Source organism: Kogia breviceps, chromosome 5 (genome assembly GCF_026419965.1).
Source record: "Kogia breviceps isolate mKogBre1 chromosome 5, mKogBre1 haplotype 1, whole genome shotgun sequence".
NCBI classification, from domain to species: domain Eukaryota; kingdom Metazoa; phylum Chordata; class Mammalia; order Artiodactyla; family Physeteridae; genus Kogia; species Kogia breviceps.
Window position 1 is genome coordinate 137,435,596 of NC_081314.1, and position 19,504 is coordinate 137,455,099.

General features: G+C 50.3%; 1 protein-coding gene across 8 annotated transcripts in view; it reads left to right on the forward strand.

The window, feature by feature from the left end:
- The window catches only part of EVA1C (eva-1 homolog C), a 92,776-nt gene that overhangs the window by 24,205 nt on the left and 49,067 nt on the right, over window positions 1–19,504 (forward strand). For all 8 annotated transcript variants that reach the window (XM_059065671.2, XM_067035004.1, XM_067035005.1 and 5 more), the window contains exons 2-3: window positions 14,988–15,184; window positions 18,660–18,783. In XM_059065671.2, coding sequence (XP_058921654.1) covers window positions 14,988–15,184; window positions 18,660–18,783 — 321 coding nt within the window. The remainder of the gene's footprint in view (window positions 1–14,987; window positions 15,185–18,659; window positions 18,784–19,504) is intronic.

A 19,504-nucleotide genomic window follows, 5' to 3' on the forward strand; every position in this document is an offset into this window, starting at 1 on the left:
AGAAACTTCCCTGCTCTGGTTTTGTTAACTGCCTAGGGAACAAAGCGTGTTTAGTCAGAAGTACAGCAAGTCCGTCCTGCCCCTAAATCCAATCATTTTAACCTTCCAGATAGCTTTCTGAGGTTTACAGTGCTGCTCACCAGTCATCATCTTTAAGGAAAAAATTTTATTATTATGAGTAGTGAAATCACTATATAATTTTCCAGTTAACTGAATAAAGCTCAAAATGCACGCCCTGAAGTCTTTCTACCTTGAGCGCATCAAGCCACCTTGATCATCCGACACATCCCGAGCGTGGGCTGTCGGGGAAATTTACAGTCTGGAGTTGAAAGGCTGTTTCAGGGGCTCCTTGGAGAGGCAGCACCTCTCCGTCCCGGCATCCATGTGTTGGGCTGTGTTGGGCCCTCTGGTTTGTCGGCTTCCCTAAGTGTTTCTGAGAGCCTTTTGTTGTACGTGGGGATAGAGCCACTAATTTGGCCAATTCCAAGCAGGAAAGATCAAGTGTAGATTTCACATCTGAGTTTTAAGTGCGGATTAAAAGTTACATTAAGTTATCAAATGCACCTCCATCCTGCCTTAATCGCCAAGTGGCTCTGTAGTTTGGGGGTAACTCTGCATCCCAAAGAAAAGAAAAAGTATTCCGTGTAAAGGCCTCGGGCAAATGGGGATTGATCCAGTTACTTTTAAACAGCTCTAATGCAGATGGTGTTGGCTGAATAGCTTTGGGGGTGGGTACCTGATTACCAAATAAGGCGTTCATTCTTATAGGATGTGAAATCTTTGGTTGAAAAGGCACAAAGGAGCTCCTACCAGACTGTTCAAACATAAAATAGTGAGTGTAATCATACGGCTGTAATTCACGTCCAACGCGGCTCATTTAGAATAATTTGTAATCAGTCGATTCATATCTTTCTCTCTCTCTTTCTCTCTGTATGTGTTTGTATACATATGCTCGTATATGCAATACGTGTATGTATGTACATATATATACATTATATCATTGTGTTGTAAACGGTGGAGAAAGTCCCCCTTTGGGGCTCTTTAAGGATCACACCAACACAGCATGTTGGAAATTACACTCAGAGAGGCACGTGAAATTAAAGGATTGATTATACTCACAGGTCCTATAGGAGGGAGGCCTGGTACACCACGCAGGGTGCCGTATGGGAGAAGCACCCAGGGAGGAGCTCAGCCAAGCAGGTGGGGAGCCGAGAAAGAGAGGGGACCCATGGGCAAGTACCTTCACTGGGGGTCGGGGTGGGGTACGTAGCAGAAGTCATGAGGGGTTTTACTGGTGTGTTTGAAAGGTCACTGGGTCATAGTCAGGGGAGCACGTGGCAGGGACCAGCCTTTCCACAGCAGTGCAACTGATTGTCCGGGCAGGGTGCTCACAATCTGTTTGTGGGGATGTTGAGGCATTAGGAGTATAGGTTTAAAAACCTGACAGTACAGGGGGCTTCCCTGGTGGCGCAGTGGTTAGAAATCTGCCTGCCAATGTAGGGGACACGGGCCAGGAAGAACCCACGTGCCGCAGAGCAACTAAGCTGGTGCGCCACAACCACTGAGCCTGCGCTCTAGAGCCCGCGAGCCGCAACTGCTGAGCCCGTGCGCCACAGATACTGAAGCCCTCACACCTAGAGCCAGTGCTCCGCAGCAAGAGAAGCCACTGCAGTGAGAAGCCCACGCACCACAACGAAGAGTAGCCTCCGCTTGCTGCAACTAGAGCGCTTCCCTGGTGGCGCAGTGGTTGAGAGTCCGCCTGCCGATGCAGGGGACGCGGGTTCGTGCCCGGGTCCGGGAAGATCCCACATGCCGCGGAGCGGCTGGGCCCGTGAGCCATGGCCGCTGAGCCTGTGCGTCCGGAGCCTGTGCTCCGCAGCGGGAGAGGCCACAACAGTGAGAGGCCCGCGTACCACAAAAAAAGAAAAAAAAAAAAAAAGAGTAGCCCCCGCTTGCTGCAGCTAGAGGAAGCCCCCACACAGCAATGAAGACCAAAAATAAAAAATAAATAAATAAATTTATAATAAGAAAAAATTGACAGCACAATTACCTAGCAAGATCTATAAGTACGGGGTGATGTTGGTGCTATGAGGGTTCATCAGAATCTTACTCATTTAAAAACTATTCATTGCCTCCCTACTATATTGTCAGACTCTTTCTAGGTTCTGGGGATAGAGCAATAAATAAAACAACATCCCTGCTTATACTCAGAAGGGGAGAAACTGACAGTGTCTCCATGTAGTGAAATACAGCAGATTCGGGGGTAGTGGGGCAGGAAGTGCATGTTTTTCAGAGTATCTAGAGAGAAAGCCTGTCTGATAAGGTTACATTTGAACAAAGGTCAGGATGAAGGGAAGGAGGGAGAAAGTAGACACTCGAAGGAAGAAGCTTTCTGGTGAACAGAACAGCCAAAGCAAAGGTCCTGAGGTGGGGAGTATGTGTGGCTTTTTTTTCTTTGAAATTATTTATTTATTTATTTTTGGCTGCATCGGGTCTTCATCGTTGGGTCTTTGTTGCTGCGCGCGGGCTTGTCTCTAGTTGCAGCTAGCGAGGGCTACTCTTCGTTGCGGTGCGCGGCCTTCTCATTGTGGTGGCTTCTCTTGTTGCAGAGCATGGGTCTAGGCATGCGGGCTTCAGTAGTTGTGGTGCACAGGCTCAGTAGTTGTGGCTCACGGGCTCTAGAGCGCAGGTGCAGTAGTTGTGGCACACGGGCTTAGTTGCTCCGCGGCATGTGGTATCTTCCCGGACCAGGGCTCGAACCCATGTCCCCTGCATTGGCAGGTGGGGTCTCAACCACTGTGCCACCAGGGAAGTCCCTGTGTGGCATTTTTGAGAAACAAGATCACTGTGGCTGGAGCTGAGGAGGAGAGTTATAAGGATGAGGTCAGGTAGGTAGTGGAAGGGGGCTTGATCTCATAAAGACTTCAGATTTTTTTTGTTTGAATGAGTCGAAAGCCAAATAATGGATTGACACGTGTAAACAAATGCTTAGACGGGCACATGGATCTGATCCATATGTATAAATACAGACCTGGTCATCCACACAGAAAAATCCGCTTAATATATACGAATATATAGGGGAAGGTATGGAGTTTGGTGAATCAGAGGGTCAGTGTGCGGAAAGGGAAAAGAAAGAGATGTTGGGAGAAAAACTAACAAGATAAGAGATCATTGACTAAGTGATTATCAGAAACCAGAGTTAAATATAAGAATTCAAAGCCCTGGGGGAAGTGGAAAAATGGGACCTGGGTGCCATGAGGCACTCATGAAAGATGAAAAAAATGTTCATTCCTTAGGCAGAAAAGTCACAGAGAAGAGCTGGGCGGCTGTCACTTTTCTTGTCAAATGTTAGCAGCCAACTTCCAGGGTTATTTTTTCCATTATTGTTGATCAGAAATTTGAAAGTATTTTAATCACATACACTTTGGGGTTCCTTTAAATGCTCTTGAAACAATAGCAGGCATGGAAAAATTTGAAGGTTTTGTGCCTTTAGAAATAGTATTTTTATTTTGCTTTAAGAAAATCTAGCAGCTTTATTGTCAGAGAATAGTTTGAGTTTGTTGAGAAAAAGGGGTCAGAAACTGGATTTTTGGAATTTGTAGGTTCAAAAGTAACGTATCAGAAGCCAGCAAACTTTTCCACATTTGCACCCAGCTGGTTCTTTTTGGGGAGTGTTGTGCTCGTTTCTGTAAAAAAAATGCTTCCCTGGCACCCTCAAACCTGGGGACAAATGATTAATGGTATAATCCGCATCATGAATATGAGCTTGTCCTTGGGGCATTTTTATAGAATGTGAAAGCAAACATCAGCTACTGTTTTACCAGATGTCTTAATCCTGAATCCAAACCAAGGCTAAGCTAGGAAGCAGTGGATTGGGGGCTGCTTGTCCTTGCTTGTCTTGGGGCTCCCTTTTCCATAGAGTTTGGACTCCCAAGCTCTTTTCCTCCTAGTACACTCATGCAGTCCTTAAGGAATGAAACGGACATGCCCAGCCATTGTGTAAGCTGCTCTACTCATGCTATTTTTTTTACGACCTGCTCAACAGCTCTGTAAAGTAGGTAGGTCTCCGATATTACAGACGAGGAAACTGAGATCTAAAGGGGTTATATTTAACGTGCCTGAAAAGCATCTGATCTGAGGGGTTTCAAAGCCTGCATTCCCTGCATCGTAACCTGTGGCCTCCACGTCTGTGCGTTGGCACTTTTATCCTGGGCCAGCAGTCTCTAGGGCACCACACCAGTCTGTCCAGGTCCATCCCCTTCCCACAGTCATCACGACATGGAAACTTGCCTACCCGTGAGCATTCCATAAAAGCCCACTTAGTCTATGCTTTCCTCTTTTGCTAATGCAGTTTTTTCAAGTTTTAAAAAGTCAGTGGCATTGTGAAGAGTGGTGACTAGTAGGCTAAGTAACGAGACCTCTGATTCTTTCTATCTCCTTAGTAATTCAATGGCAGCAAGGTCTCAGCTCAAAGAAATGACTATCCCGATGAAGACTGAAGGTCATGTGCAAGGGTGTCAACAACACCATCATGAATCAGTGAGATGCGTTTGGTGAAAGTTTTGGGCACTCCTCAAAGACCTACCAGCTTCCTACTTAACACAAGTACCCGTTGACAGAATGCTGGAGCATTAGTCAGGGTAGGCTAGCTGCTGAGGCCAACAGGTCGCAAATCTCGCGGGGATAACGAGGCTGTGCTCCATGAGGTCATTCAGGGACCCAGGTTCCTCTGTCTTGTGCCTCCCCCATCTCCTGGGTGCTCAGACTCTGTCCTTGTCCCTTCTCTGTTCCACATGTGACAGCAGATGGGGAGACAGAGGGAGTAGAGAGTCACACAGGGTCTCAAGGGCCAGACCTGCAAGAGGCAAGCCTCACTTCTACCCTTTTTCCATTGGCCAGAACTTTCCACTGGTCCACTGTATTGTCAGGAGGCCTGGAAAACCTGCCCCTCCATGAACTCAGGGAGAAATGTGTTGTCTCTGGCCCATCGAGACTCTCACTTCACCTCTGTCCTTGGCTGGTTTGTTTTGGGACCAGGATCTGAAAGCATCATTTAAGAGCAGCCCAGGTACCTTGGTCATCCTGTAATCGTGATTTCCCCCCGGCCAGACACCTAAGAAACAGTCCGATGGCTCTAGTTCTTCTCATAATTAACCTCCAGAGTCAACTTTTTCATGCCAAACCTGGGACTAGAGAAGAGACTTAAAGTCTAAATAGACTTTTTGATCCTCATGCTCTTGGGTGTGTAGTTGCCGGTCATGAGCCCCTTATCCATTGGGGGGCCTTTCCTGCACCCTTAGACTCACGGACCCATTGCTCTAAAGCCGCGTGGGCGGCCCCCTCCTCGCGCTTTAACCAGTTTTCCAAACACACAAACACAAAAGAAAAAATACCCTTTTCTGGAAAAGAACTTCAAACATGTAGAAACACCTTTGAGTATTTGTGAATAAAAGGGTGTGGTCTCTTATCTAAAGCATTAACCGACTGGAGGGTGCTGCTTTATTTTAAGAAAATGGGGGTGTGGGGTAGCAAGAACAGTACCATTGAATTCCATTGTCTTCCCAGGAGAAAGGTTGTGAAATTGGCCCCTGGTGATAGGGGCCGGGCACACATGGGTGTGGGACCGGGGACTGAGGTGCTTACATCCTGCACTCGGGGTGACTCCGGGGACTGAAGTACTTACATCCTGCACTCGGGGTGACTCTGGGGACTGAAGTACTTACATCCGGCACTCGGGGTGACTCCGGGATTGAGGTACTTACATCCTGCACTCGGGGTGACTCGGGGACTGAGGTACTTACATCCTGCACTCGGGGTGACTCTGGGGACTGAGGTACCTACATCCTGCACTCGGGGTGATTCTGGGGACTGAGGTACTTACATCCTGCACTCGGGGTGACTCGGGGACAGAGGTACTTACATCCTGCACTCGGGGTGACTCCGGGGACTGAGGTGCTTACATCCTGCACTCGGGGTGACTCTGGGGACTGAGGTGCTTACATCCTGCACTCGGGGTGACTCCGGGGACTGAGGTGCTTACATCCTGCACTCGGGGTGACTCCGGGGACTGAGGTGCTTACATCCTGCACTCGGGGTGACTCTGGGGACTGAGGTGCTTACATCCTGCACTCGGGGTGACTCCGGGGACTGAGGTGCTTACATCCTGCACTCGGGGTGACTCCGGGGACTGAAGTACTTACATCCTGCACTCGGGGTGACTCCGGGGACTGAAGTACTTACATCCTGCACTCGGGGTGACTCGGGGACTGAGGTGCTTACATCCTGCACTCGGGGTGACTCGGGGACTGAGGTACTTACATCCTGCACTCGGGGTGACTCCGGGGACTGAGGTGCTTACATCCTGCACTCGGGGTGACTCGGGGACTGAGGTACTTACATCCTGCACTCGGGGTGACTCGGGGGACTGAGGTCCTTACATCTTGAACTCGGGGTGACTCCGGGGACTGAGGTGCTTACATCCTGCACTCGGGGTGACTCCGGGAGTGAGGTACTTACATCCTGCACTCGGGGTGACTCCGGGGACTGAGGTACTTACATCCTGCACTCGGGGTGACTCCGGGGACTGAGGTGCTTACATCCTGCACTCGGGGTGACTCAGGGACAGAGGTACTTACATCCTGCACTCGGGGTGACTCGGGGACTGTGAGGTACTTACATCCTGCACTCGGGGTGCCTCGGGGACTGTGAGGTACTTACATCCTGCACTCGGGGTGACTCCGGGGACTGAGGTACTTACATCCTGCACTCGGGGTGACTCCGGGACTGAGGTACTTACATCCTGCACTCGGGGTGACTCGGTGACTGTGAGGTACTTACATCCTGCACTCGGGGTGACTCCGGGGACTGAGGTACTTACATCCTGCACTCGGGGTGACTCCGGGGACTGAGGTACTTACATCCTGCACTCGGGGTGACTCGGGGACTGAGGTACTTACATCCTGCACTCGGGGTGACTCCGGGAGTGAGGTACTTACATCCTGCACTCGGGGTGACTCGGGGACAGAGGTACTTACATCCTGCACTCGGGGTGACTCCGGGGACTGAGGTGCTTACATCCTGCACTCGGGGTGACTCCGGGAGTGAGGTACTTACATCCTGCACTCGGGGTGACTCCGGGGACTGAGGTACTTACATCCTGCACTCGGGGTGACTCTGTGGACTGAGGTGCTTACATCCTGCACTCGGGGTGACTCGGGGACTGAAGTACTTACATCCTGCACTCGGGGTGACTCGGGGACTGTGAGGTACTTACATCCTGCACTCGGGGTGACTCGGGGACTGAGGTACTTACATCCTGCACTCGGGGTGACTCCGGGGACTGAGGTACTTACATCCTGCACTCGGGGTGACTCCGGGGACTGAGGTACTTACATCCTGCACTCGGGGTGACTCTGGGGACTGAGGTGCTTACATCCTGCACTCGGGGTGACTCGGGGACTGAGGTACTTACATCCTGCACTCGGGGTGACTCGGGGACTGAGGTGCTTACATCCTGCACTCGGGGTGACTCCGGGGACTGAGGTACTTACATCCTGCACTCGGGGTGACTCCGGAGACTGAGGTGCTTACATCCTGCACTCGGGGTGATTCTGGGGACTGAGGTACTTACATCCTGCACTCGGGGTGACTCCGGGGACTGAGGTACTTACATCCTGCACTCGGGGTGACTCGGGGACTGTGAGGTACTTACATCCTGCACTCGGGGTGACTCCGGGGACTGAGGTACTTACATCCTGCACTGGGGGTGACTCGGGGACTGAAGTACTTACATCCTGCACTCGGGGTGACTCTGGGGACTGAGGTACTTACATCCTGCACTCGGGGTGATTCTGGGGACTGAGGTACTTACATCCTGCAACCGGGTTGACTCGGTGAATGAGGTATTTACATCCTGCACTCGGGGTGACTCCCTCAACCTCAGCCCTTGGCAAACTTGGACTTTTGTGGACGGCTTCTGGCTTCAGAAAATAAAGAGGAAGAATTTGCAGTCCGCTTGGCATCTTCTAAATATTAGTAGTTTTTAAACCTTATTAATTTATAAACGAGAGAGAGAGAGAGAGAGAGAGAAGGAGAGAAGGGAAAGAAGGGAAGGAAGGGAAGGAGGGAGAGGGAGGGAGGGAGAACGGAAGGGAAGAAAATTTTCTTTTCCCTCCAAGCTCAGCAGTGACATTTCTGGCCCGTGACGGCAGCTACTGGTCTGTGTGCTTGGCTCTGAGTTGACCGTCTCTGAGTTGACCGTCTAACCACTGGTGCTCAGAGCAGAGAGGGGCGACTGGGGGTGTGATTTGCATTGCATCAATGAGTAAGTTCGTGTCCTTCAAGATTTACCATATAATAGCAATACCTTAGCGTCGTGCGATGGTTTATGGTTGATGGAAGATGCTCTGCCCGTTGTGTCATTTGATTCTCACAGTAAAACATGAGGACATCAGTTCTGAGAGGTGACGGTCAGTCACACGCTGTAATCCCAGGTTGAACCCTGGTCTCAGGGCTTTTGATCCTCTGCTTCCCCCAGTTCCTCCCCGTCTGTCCCCCTGTTTCAGGATGAGGATTTCTCAGCAGTATGGGATTCTGAAATGCCTTCTGAAATCATCCAAGTTCGAAGCAGCTCCTAGCACTGACCACGTTTTACAGACTCAGTGAACGTCCCCTTCAGAATGACGTGCTTACGAGTAGCCCTCAGCTACTTCATGCAAAAAAAACCACGGGGGGGTCTGGTCAAATATGTGCGAGAGATTCTACCTCCTGTGTCCCTCCTCACGTCCCAGTGCACAGTGGCTTCTCTGTGGCTCTGTGGAGTCCTGCAGGGCAAGAACTTTGCCTTGGTTGAACCCATACATTCCAGGCTTATTTCAGATAGACCCTTCTTTTCCCCCCACCCAATACCTGTTCCTCCCATAGAACTCTTTGGCTCCTTCCATCCCCGTTCTTTGAAAATCAGTCATTTCCGTTCTGGTCCTTCAGTGGTCCCTGGATTATTTGTGTATAAATGGGTTGTCCTTGTAAATGCGATGGGGGCTGTGATCCCAAGAATATCTCTCTGAAGACAGAGAAGAGCTTCTGCCCCTCTTAGGGGTTCATTTCCCATGAACTTTTCACCTACCTTTAGAAACAGGGAAACATAAAAAGCCTTTATCTAAATTACTCTGAGATTTGCCCAACCCAAGCCTCTCGGGATGTGCCTTTGAGGAAGGTTTGAGCCATGGTGGTGGCTGCAGGAGTTTCTGCTGATACACACACAGCGGAGGGTTCACCAGGGAAGAGAGTATCCTGGAGTTAAACAGAAGCTGTTCCAAGGCGTCCAGTCTGTGCACAGCTGATGAAGCATCCACACCCTCCCTCTCCTCCAGTTTAAACAAGGATCAACGGAGCATTTACAGGCCATGCCAGATTCTGAGCAGTGATTTTTTAACAGAGTGTGTACTCCTGCTTTCTTTCAGGGTAGTAAATATTTGCCCCCCAATATACAGTTAGGCTGTGAAAATGCTGGCAGAGAGTATTAACACATAAAGCATTTTTGACTGATCCAACGCAATGGGGCATTTGATCCAGAGAGAACTGATAACAAAAAGCTACATCTTTAAAAAGGATCCCATTTGAAAGTGGGTGAGGGCATACATGACATACAATTGGCCATATGTTGATTAAAAAATTTAAAAAAGATCCCATTTGAAGGAGCCAAGAAACCAAGGTGCGGGGGAGCTAAGTGCTGTGGTCTGAATGTATCTGTACAACTAAATTTATGTATTGAAATCCTAACTCCCAAAGGGAAGAGGTAGGGCCTTTGGCAGGTGCTTAAGTCGTGAGGGTTGAGCCTTCCTGAATGAGATTCACGAATCCCATTCATCTCTTACAAAAGAGACCCGACAGAGTTCCCGGGCCCCTTCCGCCCTATGAGGACACGGTGGGAAGAGGCCAGCTGTGAAGCAGGAAGGTGGCTCTCACCAGAACGTGACCATACTGGTGCCTTGATCTTGGACTTCCAGCCCCCAGCACTGTGAGAAACGATTTTCCATTGTTTATAAGCCACCCGTCTGTGGTGCTTTGTTAGAGCAGCCTGAATGGACTAAGACACTAAGTACCGTGTTGACTCTACACAACACATTGGAAAGAGTGCACGTGCTCTTGGGGAAGCCGGGTAGCACGCTGGAAGGGGCTTTGGACAGGGAGCGGGTCATCTGTCATCTGCCCTCTGTTCAAGGTCAACCTTGGCTGAAGGCTCTTGCCCCACCCCGGTTCCTACCTTCATCTTGGAGATGCCTGATCCAGAGGGCATCTTCCCAGCTCCTGGCATCCTCATTTCCAAGAACCTTCTCCTCCGCTGACCTCTTGCACACCCTTTCATGGCCACTTCCGTGCCCGCTTCATCACCTGCAACTGCTCCGTCTTGAAATCTGTTCAAACAAAGTTTGGGTGCGAGCTCCTCCCTCTCCAGCTTGCCTCCACTCTGACCTTGCTGGATCTCAGCAGGACCTCTCTGTTCCCTTGGGCCTCTCCCGTGAGCATCTCCTTCCCTGTATTTAGCTTGGATCCCACAGTCCATCATTTCAAGCTCTCTCTTGCTAGCACCCACTTTCCAATTTTTTGAACCTTAATCTACAGTAAGGAGTATGATTTACATATGACCTCTGACTCATATGTACATATATTTTTACACATACATACAAACCTGCATAGACCTCTCCCAACTTTAAAACAATCATAATTATTTAAAAATCTCTCCCTGGTCATCAGTTCTTATGACTATGGCCTTTATTTCTCTCCTTATCTTCACCAAGTTGTTGTAAGGGTCATCTGTAGAAACTCTTAGTTTCCTGTGGCTGCTTTAACAAATGATTACCCAGCCCAGGCGTATCCTCTTACAGTTCTGGAGGTCAGAAGTCTAAAATCAAGGTGTTGGCAGGCCTGCATTCCTTCTGGAGGCTTCAGGGCACAATCTGTTTCCTTGTCTTTTCTAGTTTCTAGAAACCGCCTACATTTTTTGGCTCTCATGGCTGCCCCATTCCAGCCTCTGGTTCTGTTGACACATCTCCGTCTTCTGACTTTGACCTTCTTGCCTCCCTCGTATAAGGACCCTTGGAATTAGACTGGTCCCTCCCAGATCAGCCAGGATCATCTTGCCATCTCAAGATCTTTAACTTAATTGTAACTGCAAAGTCCCTTTTATAACATAAAGCAACATATTTATAGGTTCTGGGGACTGGTCCCTGTGGACATTTGTTGGGGGGGCATTATTCTGTCTACCAGGTGAACCATCTTAGATTTCCTTAACTTCCAGTCACTTTCAACCTTTTCTAAACAGGCTTCTGTTCCCCACTCACCATCCCAAATGCCCCTCCAAATGGTCCTCGATGCCCTCCATGTTGCTGAAAGCAGTGGGTACTTCTAATTGTCCTTCTTTGGACCTCTTAGCAGCTTCTGACATAGTCGGCCAATCAGAATGGGGCATGGAAAGCATCTATGGGGGCCATAAGGTGGGCGGGCCAATGGCTTGTCCTCATGAGGGTTTCCTGCTGTCACTATGGAGGAGGACCTAGAGTGGATGGGATGGGGTCAGCTGCAGAAAACGGGGTTCTGTGGCTCTCCATGCCCTATAAATCAGCCACAGGCTCCACAGTATCTAGACTTTCTTTATTAGTGTAAAGTATTGGTCACAAAACTGCAGGTAAAGGTTTTTTAAACAAACATTTATCTACCAACGAAAAAGTACGCAGATCCTAAGTGCGTAGCTGCGTGAACTTTCAGAAATTAAAACACGTATCCACCCTTCAGGTCAAGAAACAAAGCTTTGCCAGCACACACGCACTCCCTGTCAGGTCCCCTCCCTGTCACCTAACCCCTCTCTTCCCAAAGGTCATGCTATCCTGGGGAGGCATGGGTGGTTTTTAAATTTTTGCCCTTTTAAATAGACTTTCTTTCTGAGAGGTTGTAGGTTCACAGCAAAATTGAGCAGAAAGTTCAGAGATTTCCCGTATATCCCTGTCCCCCCTGCACACACAGCCTTCCCTGCTATCAGCATCTCACACCAGCAGTGCATCTGTTAAAATCAATGAACCTACGTTGACACCTGATTATCACCCAGAGTCCATAGTTTACACTAGGGTCCCAGTCTTGATGTTATACATTCTTTGGGTTTTGACAAATACATAATAATATGTATCCCCCAGTATAGTATCAGACAGAATGGTTTCATTGCCCTAAAATTTCCCTGTGTTCCACGTATCCATCCCGCTCTCCCCCCAAACCTCTGGCAACCACTAATGTTTTCGCTGTCTCCATAGTTTTGCCTTTTCCTGAATGCCATATAGTTGGAATCACACAGTATGGAGCCCTTTCAAATTGGCTTGTTTCACTTAGTCATATGCGTTTGTTTCCTCTGTGTCTTTTGTGGCTTCATAGCTCATTTCATTTAGTGCTGAATAATATTCCATTGTTGGACCTAAGCATAGGTTTTTGAAGAAGGAATTGGACCGAGTCTAGAGCAAGTTTTACTGCTGAAGTATCTTCTTTGAACTTGTATTAGTGTTAGGACTGATGTACCGGGAAGGAGGCTTCCCTCCCCCCTCAAAGTACAGAAGGGCCTAAAAGACCTCGAGTTAGTCAATTCTGTGCATTGAGCTTCTGCCTCCAGAATATCACTCAGCATATGAATGCGGTATGCAGGGGGGCTTGGACCACCGTGCTGCATCGTGTTGTGTTTTGATGTAAATGGTCCCACGGAGATCAAGTTTGTTTACTGGGTACAGAGTACATGACAAATAGGGTGAAGAACGATGATGGCCCGAACACAGCAGAAGTTTCTTTCTCACTCATGTGACAATCTGTGGAGCAGGCAGCAATTCCCTCCGTGAATCCAGGACCCAGGCCCCTTCCGTCTTGTGGCTCCACCTGCCCCAAGGCCTTATCATCACCTTCATTTAGCCAGAGTAGCACATGGCCTTTTGAACAAACCATAAACATGAAGCTAAAGTCATGCTCCCAGAATTAATTTAACATTTCAGTCAGCCGATCATCTCCATGAATGATGGGTGATGGACAAGAAAGCTTTAATGACAAAGCTAAAGCATGAGGGTACCAGTCTGGGAAGCCTCAGGGTGGGTTCTGGCCTGGGGGCAGCCTAAGGGCCACCGTGAGTTCCCTGGTGTGGCTCATAACAGGATGCGGAGATCCCACAAATGATCTTGTACAAATCAAATCACGGCTTAATCAGGGCTCACCTGGGTATCCTACAGGATGACACTGACCTGGGGCCCTAGGACCACCAAGGGGCCTCTTCCTGGCCCCTCTTGGTGCCCTGAGGGGTTTGAGTGACCTTATGAGCATTTCACCAAGCAGTACCTTGACTCACATGCCTGCTGCCTGATGGCAGTTTTGCTGCTCAAGCTAGACTTTGCTTCTCTAAGCAAAGACGTCTTGGCCTTTCTTATGATAATTGTCATGGGCGGGAAGAAACAAAAGGAGTTGCAGTGAAAGACCTACAGTCTGGGTGCAGTGTGCTGTCAAGGGCGCCCGGTCTCCATCTTCACGTGGGTAGGTGTGCGTTGGCTGGTGTGCCCACCCTACGGCAGAGCATCTCAGTCCCTTTTCTGTGACTGTCAGGGAAGCCCAGGGAGCTGGACTGGGTGCCTTTTGCAGAGCATTACAGCCTGGAGAGGATTTTGAAACCCAAGCAGGACTGGCTGGAACACGGCCTGGCCGTGTGGGAACTGGGGAGCTCTAAGGCTAACTTCCTCCACTCTCCCTCCCCGCCCTCAGGGGCCGAAGGCTGCCAGACCGTCTCCCACACACCTCACCAGAAAGTCCCTGGCTTCCCTCCCAGCCGCCTTGCAATTGACCTCGTGAGGTGTGAGAAGGAGGAAAGGAATCTTTGTTTCAGATGATCCTTCCCTCCTCCTTTCTGCGAAAATGTCCAGGCCGCCAGCGCTCCTCCGAGCCCAAGGCCCTGCTCGGCTCAGCCAGCCAGCTGGAGACGCAGGGATTGGGAGCCTGTATGAGTTTGCCGGGGCTGCTGTAACAAATGACCACTAACTTGAGTGACTGAAAACAACAGGAATACCTCCTCTCAGGGTTCCAGAGGCCAGAAGTCTGAGATCAAGGTGTCCGGAGGGCCGTGCTGTCTCTGAAGTTTCTAAGGAAGTGTCTTTCCTCGCCTCTCCCAGCTCCCCGACAATCCTTGGTGTTCTTGGCTTCTAGAAGCATCATTCTGGGCTTTCCATGGCTGTCTCCCTCTGTGTCTCTTCTCTTCTCATCAGGACACGGGTCATACAGGACTAAGGGCCTTTCTTACTCCCGTCTGACCTCATCTTAACTAATTATGTCAGCAACAACCCTATGTCCAAATAAGGTCACATTCTGAGGTTCCACGTGAACATGAATTTGGGGGGATGGGACACTATTCGACCTATAACAGAGCCCTACCATCCTCCCCTTCCCTTCCCTTCCGAGAAGGCCCTTATCCCATGCAGGGGGCCTGCCTTGCTTTCTTTTTCCAGGACTGAGGCCGGCCCCGGAGTGGTTTCCTAAAATAAAACGCCATCCCCTCGCCCCAGGAAGGCCTGGCCCAGCTAGTGGGAGATCAGAGAACCCGAGTCTCCCCCAGGACAGGCATCTCCATGCCCAAGGGCACCCACTCGCACTTTTTTCCTGCTTTATAGAGATGCTTCGGGACTTCCTGGCTCCTGGCCCGTCCTTTAGTGCTTCCTGGAGGGAAGGAGCCCTTGGAGGCTTGCAACGGGCCATTCCAGACCAAGGTTTCCAGCCCAGCCGGAAAAACGAGCATCCGCTCCCTCCGTTCCAGCTCCGGGCCTGTCTGGTGTCCTGTCCAGGGAGCAGCTGAGGAGGCCCCGCCCACACCTTCCTCGCTGGCCAGCTCCTCCCTCCGGGGAGCCGAGGTCCTCCTGCTGCAAAATCCGTGAAGGAGTGGTGAGCTCCTGGGGCCCCTTGTAACCCAGCTGCATATTTTCCAGGTTACCTAACCAAACTCCTACAAAACCACACCGCCTATGCCTGTGATGGGGACCATCTGGATATGCAGTGCCCTCGGCATTCGACGATAAGTGTCCAGTCGGCATTTTATGGGCAAGATTACCAAACGTGTAGCGCGCAGCAGCCTGCCTCGCAGAGAGAAGACAGCTTGGCCTGTGTGGCACCCACCACGCTGCAGGTATTGCCTTTTATCGATGGTTTAAGATGACAAAATGGGTCTCCCTCTCTGTCCCTCTCTCTGTATCTATGCTTGTGATTCTATAGTGTACTCAAAGCAAACCCGCTCCGAGAAAATCTCAACGTCGACGAATCACGAATTTTGCAGGCGAGCTCTTCTTTGCTTCTCGAAAGGATTCTTTAGCAAACAAGTCTAAATAGAGTTCCTGCTTATCGGAGAGCCCCCTTAATACGCTTGCAGAATGACTTTATTCCTAGGTACACTCCTCCCTGCAGAAAAGGACAGTATTATCATGTTGGGCTTTAACCTCCAGGCCCACGTCGCCCCTCAGGACCCCAGGAGAGAGGAAAGGCCGTGCATTCTTTAGTGGAAACCACAAGGCAGACATCAGAAGTCATGATCAGATTCTTAGAGAATGCACTCAAGGAAGGGGAATATCACTAATTATCTTTTTTTTTTTTTTTTTTTTTTTAATGGTTTGCTTCTCCAGTTGTAGATAATCATGTTATCCTCGTTTGGAGCTATTTTGGGCGGTTCCTGCTGGTTCGTCCTTGATAGTACCAGGAATTAGGGGGTGGGGGTGGGCTGACTCATTCTTTTTTCAGTTGGCATTGGGGAAATATGTGGTCTACGGGGAGGTCAAAAATAATATGACAATGATGATTTTAGACTATTCTGGCTTTCAATGATCCAAATCACCTCTATTCTGCTCTCCCAGGCCCCTCAACGTTTATAACTAGTTAGCTAAGATTATGGAGTCACTTGGCCTTGGATTTTTTTTTTTTTTTTTTTTTTTTTTTTGTGGTACGCAGGACTCTCACTGTTGTGGCCTCTCCTGTCGCGGAGCCGCGCAGGCTCAGCGGCCATGGCTCACGGGCCCAGCCGCTCCACGGCATGTGGGATCTTCCCGGACAGGGGCACGAACCCGTGTCCCCTGCATCGGTAGGTGGATTCTCAACCACTGCGCCACCAGGGAAGCCCCGGCCTTGGATTTTTTTAATGCCTCCAAAGTTCCCTATGAATCCATTGAAGTCACGGTGGTTAGAGCAGATAGGTGGCAAATTCGATGTCATCTTGATTATGTCAGTTGTGGGAAATGTGGGTAATGGTAAATTTCCTAGGAGGACTGAGGAGAAATGGAATTAGCTCTAATGCTGTGCAGCTGTCCCTAAGGCCGGAAGAGGAGAAGCAAACATAAAATGATCATGTAAGGATTTTTCTATTTTGTCTACTACTTATTGCTTCCAAGCTAAGCATTGTAGTACCTGGGTGGTCACGTGATTGGTACAGACACCAACTGAGGAGCCAGAAGAATGTGTTTGAAGGAATCCCCTGGTTTCCACACCCTGAGGAGAGACAACGTGTGTCTTCTGAAGACAAGCAGTTACTTTCCTTGTGTGCCCCACCCTACCCCCAATCCTGATCCCTGTACCTTTCCTCCCCCCAACACCCTTGCCCACCTATCCCTGGTACCCAGGCTTCCTGCTGCCCTCCTAGGGGCATAAAAAGAACATGGCCAGTGCCAGCAGGGCGACAGTGCCTGCTTTGTGAAAGTATGAACTCCTGGCATCCTGCGGTTCCAAAACACGGGTACCTCGTCCTCCAACACGGGTGCCAGGCATCCCCGAGGGAAGAGGCTGTTGCTACAACCGGGCAGACAAGTCAGAATTTGTGAACACAGTTCTGATGTTGTGCAGAGGCTTTGTTTGCCAGAAACATCCCCGCATGCTAGGAGATCCTTTACTTTGTCTTTTAACCTGTGTTTGGGAGCTGAGGCAAGGGGCTTCCTCAGGGAGCAGTTGCTTAACGTAGGCGAGAACAGGTTGATGTCCACACAGGAGCACCTCACCTGATCTAGCCCACGACTAAATGGCTATAGGAAGTCCCCTGTCTGCAATTTCTGGCTATAATCCAGTGCCCTTGGGTCCCATTCCATGGCTGTAACACGAAGAGCCATCCAAGGGCTGAGTTATTTCACGATACCCTCAGCCATGGAATATGCACTATCATCTGGGGGTCCTTGGGGTTTCCCTGGGCATTTTTCCTGATTTTATGCACATCCACGGGGCCCCTGAGGTGACGGGGGATACCTGGTAGGGCCGGCATCCTTCACGGAGATATTCCATGAGCCACTGTGAGAACATGGCGACTCAGACAGGCTCGTGAATCGGCACTAAATTCAGTCCAATAGTAATAAGGAGATTCTTGGGAACATTTTTACTGTACTGGGCGTGGAGGACCTCTGTGTTTGTCGTCGGCAGGGCCAGATCCGTTTGGGAGCTGGAAGGGTAGCAGCGCAGTGCTGGCCCATCTGCGGCCCAGTATTGGGCGTTTCCTGAGCTTCCTCAGGGCAGACTCACTCACAAAGGTGTGATCTGCCTGGAAAAGGTCGGGAGAGATTTGAAGGAAAGCTTTTTTTAAAATAAAATAAATTTATTTATTTTTATTTTTGGCTGCATTATGTCTTCGTTGCTGTGCACAGGCCCTCTCCAGTTGTGGCGAGCGGGGCCCACTCTCGGTTGCGGTGCGCGAGCCCCTCATTGCAGCAGCCTCTCTTATTGCGGAGCACAGGCTCCAGGCGCGCGGGCTTCAGCAGTTGTGGCACGCGGGCTCAGTAGTTGTGGCTCACGGGCTCCAGAGCACAGGCTCAGCAGTTGTGGCGCACAGGCCCAGTTGCTCTGCGGCACGTGGGATCTTCCCAGACCGGGGCTCGAACCCGTGTCCCCTGCGTTGGCAGGCGGACTCCCAACCACTGAGCCACCAAGGAAGCCCGAAGGAGAGCTTTTTTCAATTTTATGAAGGAAAAATTTTAAGGCAAATGCTCAACAGAAAGCCTGCATATTCCACCCAGAAAATTGCTCCACCAGGAAAAGTGGGTCCCACGTCCTTGAGGTTAGCGAGGGTGGGAATCAGCTTTTTAATTTTCATTTGTTGGCCTGTGTTTGGGTTGGGGTCTCCAAGGCGTCCCCCAAATGCTGAGCTCCCCTGTGTGCCAGCGTCAGGTGTTTCTAAGGATGCGGAGCTGTGATTACGATTCCCGCGCCCCATAGCCCTCTGTCAGCTTTAAAACCAGGGATCCCTCCCAGAAGGGGGCCTCCGAGTCCCCTGCAGTCCACACTCCGCGGTACCCTCATCTTGCTCGCGTCCCTGGGAGCCTCCGTGATGCAGCACTCCTGCCCAAACTGTCAGCAGCGGTGCCAGTTGAGCCAAGTAGGAGGCTGGTTTCCTGAGGGAGGCCTGGTGCTCTTGGAGCAGGTTTGGTTTTGGGGGAGACAGGCAGCCGACCTGGTCAGCCGCATGTGGGTGCCTCCATCTTAGACACAGCTGCTACCGGCGAGAAGGTTTTAAAACGTGAGCCCCAGGCCAGGCAGGCAGGTGCCCTTTCTCCTGAGAGCCCAGAGCAGCCCAGGTGTGGAGTCTCGCAGGCACTGTGTGTGGTTCTCAAGCCTATCCCTTTTCTACCCCCTCATTTTAGAAGGTGCTGGACGAATGCCAGAACCAGCGGACCTGCCACCTCCTGGTCAATAGCCGTGTTTTTGGACCTGACCTTTGTCCAGGAAGCAGTAAATACCTCCTGGTCTCCTTTAAATGCCAACCTAGTAAGTAACTTGCAAGGGGCACAGCATGTGCAGGGGGTGGGTTCCCTGACGAAAATGCTTCGCCAGCTGACGTTCGTCCAGCTTTGAAACTCTTGTGCGTAGGAATGTCGGGGCCCCATCCCGCCTGGTTTTTTAGTTTGTGTGTGTGTTGTGCGCGCACGCGCACCGATCTGTGTGCATTCTTGCAAATCCCTGAATTTTAAAAAATCCTCCCTAGTATGTAAAACTTGGTTGTACTGATGCTAAAGATGCCAGGTGACAAGAGACTGCAATGGCTTTTCCCCAACATGAGGAGCTGGTTCTCCTTTCCAGAGGAAGGCTTGTTATGAGGCTCCCCCTCCCCCGGCTGCAAGGGTGACTTCTTCTTCTGAGGGGGCTGGTGGCACAGCTGCCACCTGAGCCCACGATTCCAGATCTTTACAGACTGGCTTCTTCCCACTTTCACCTTCAGCGGGGGCTCCTGAAGCAGCATGTTTCCTAAGGAGAAAGAAAGAGGAAGAGGACTTGGCGGGAGCAAGCTCTTCTATTCTGATTCTTGCGCTTCTCTCCACTAACTTTCGCCATTTCTAACGCTCAGCAGTTTTGTGGTTAACCCATTGCAGGCTAAAAATAATTGCTGTTCCATGAGGAGGTCACACCTCCAGGCGTGGAGGGTCTGCCTGAGAGAAGCCATAGGTAATTACAGGTTCCTGGTAATACTTGGAAAACTTGTTGAAAGACA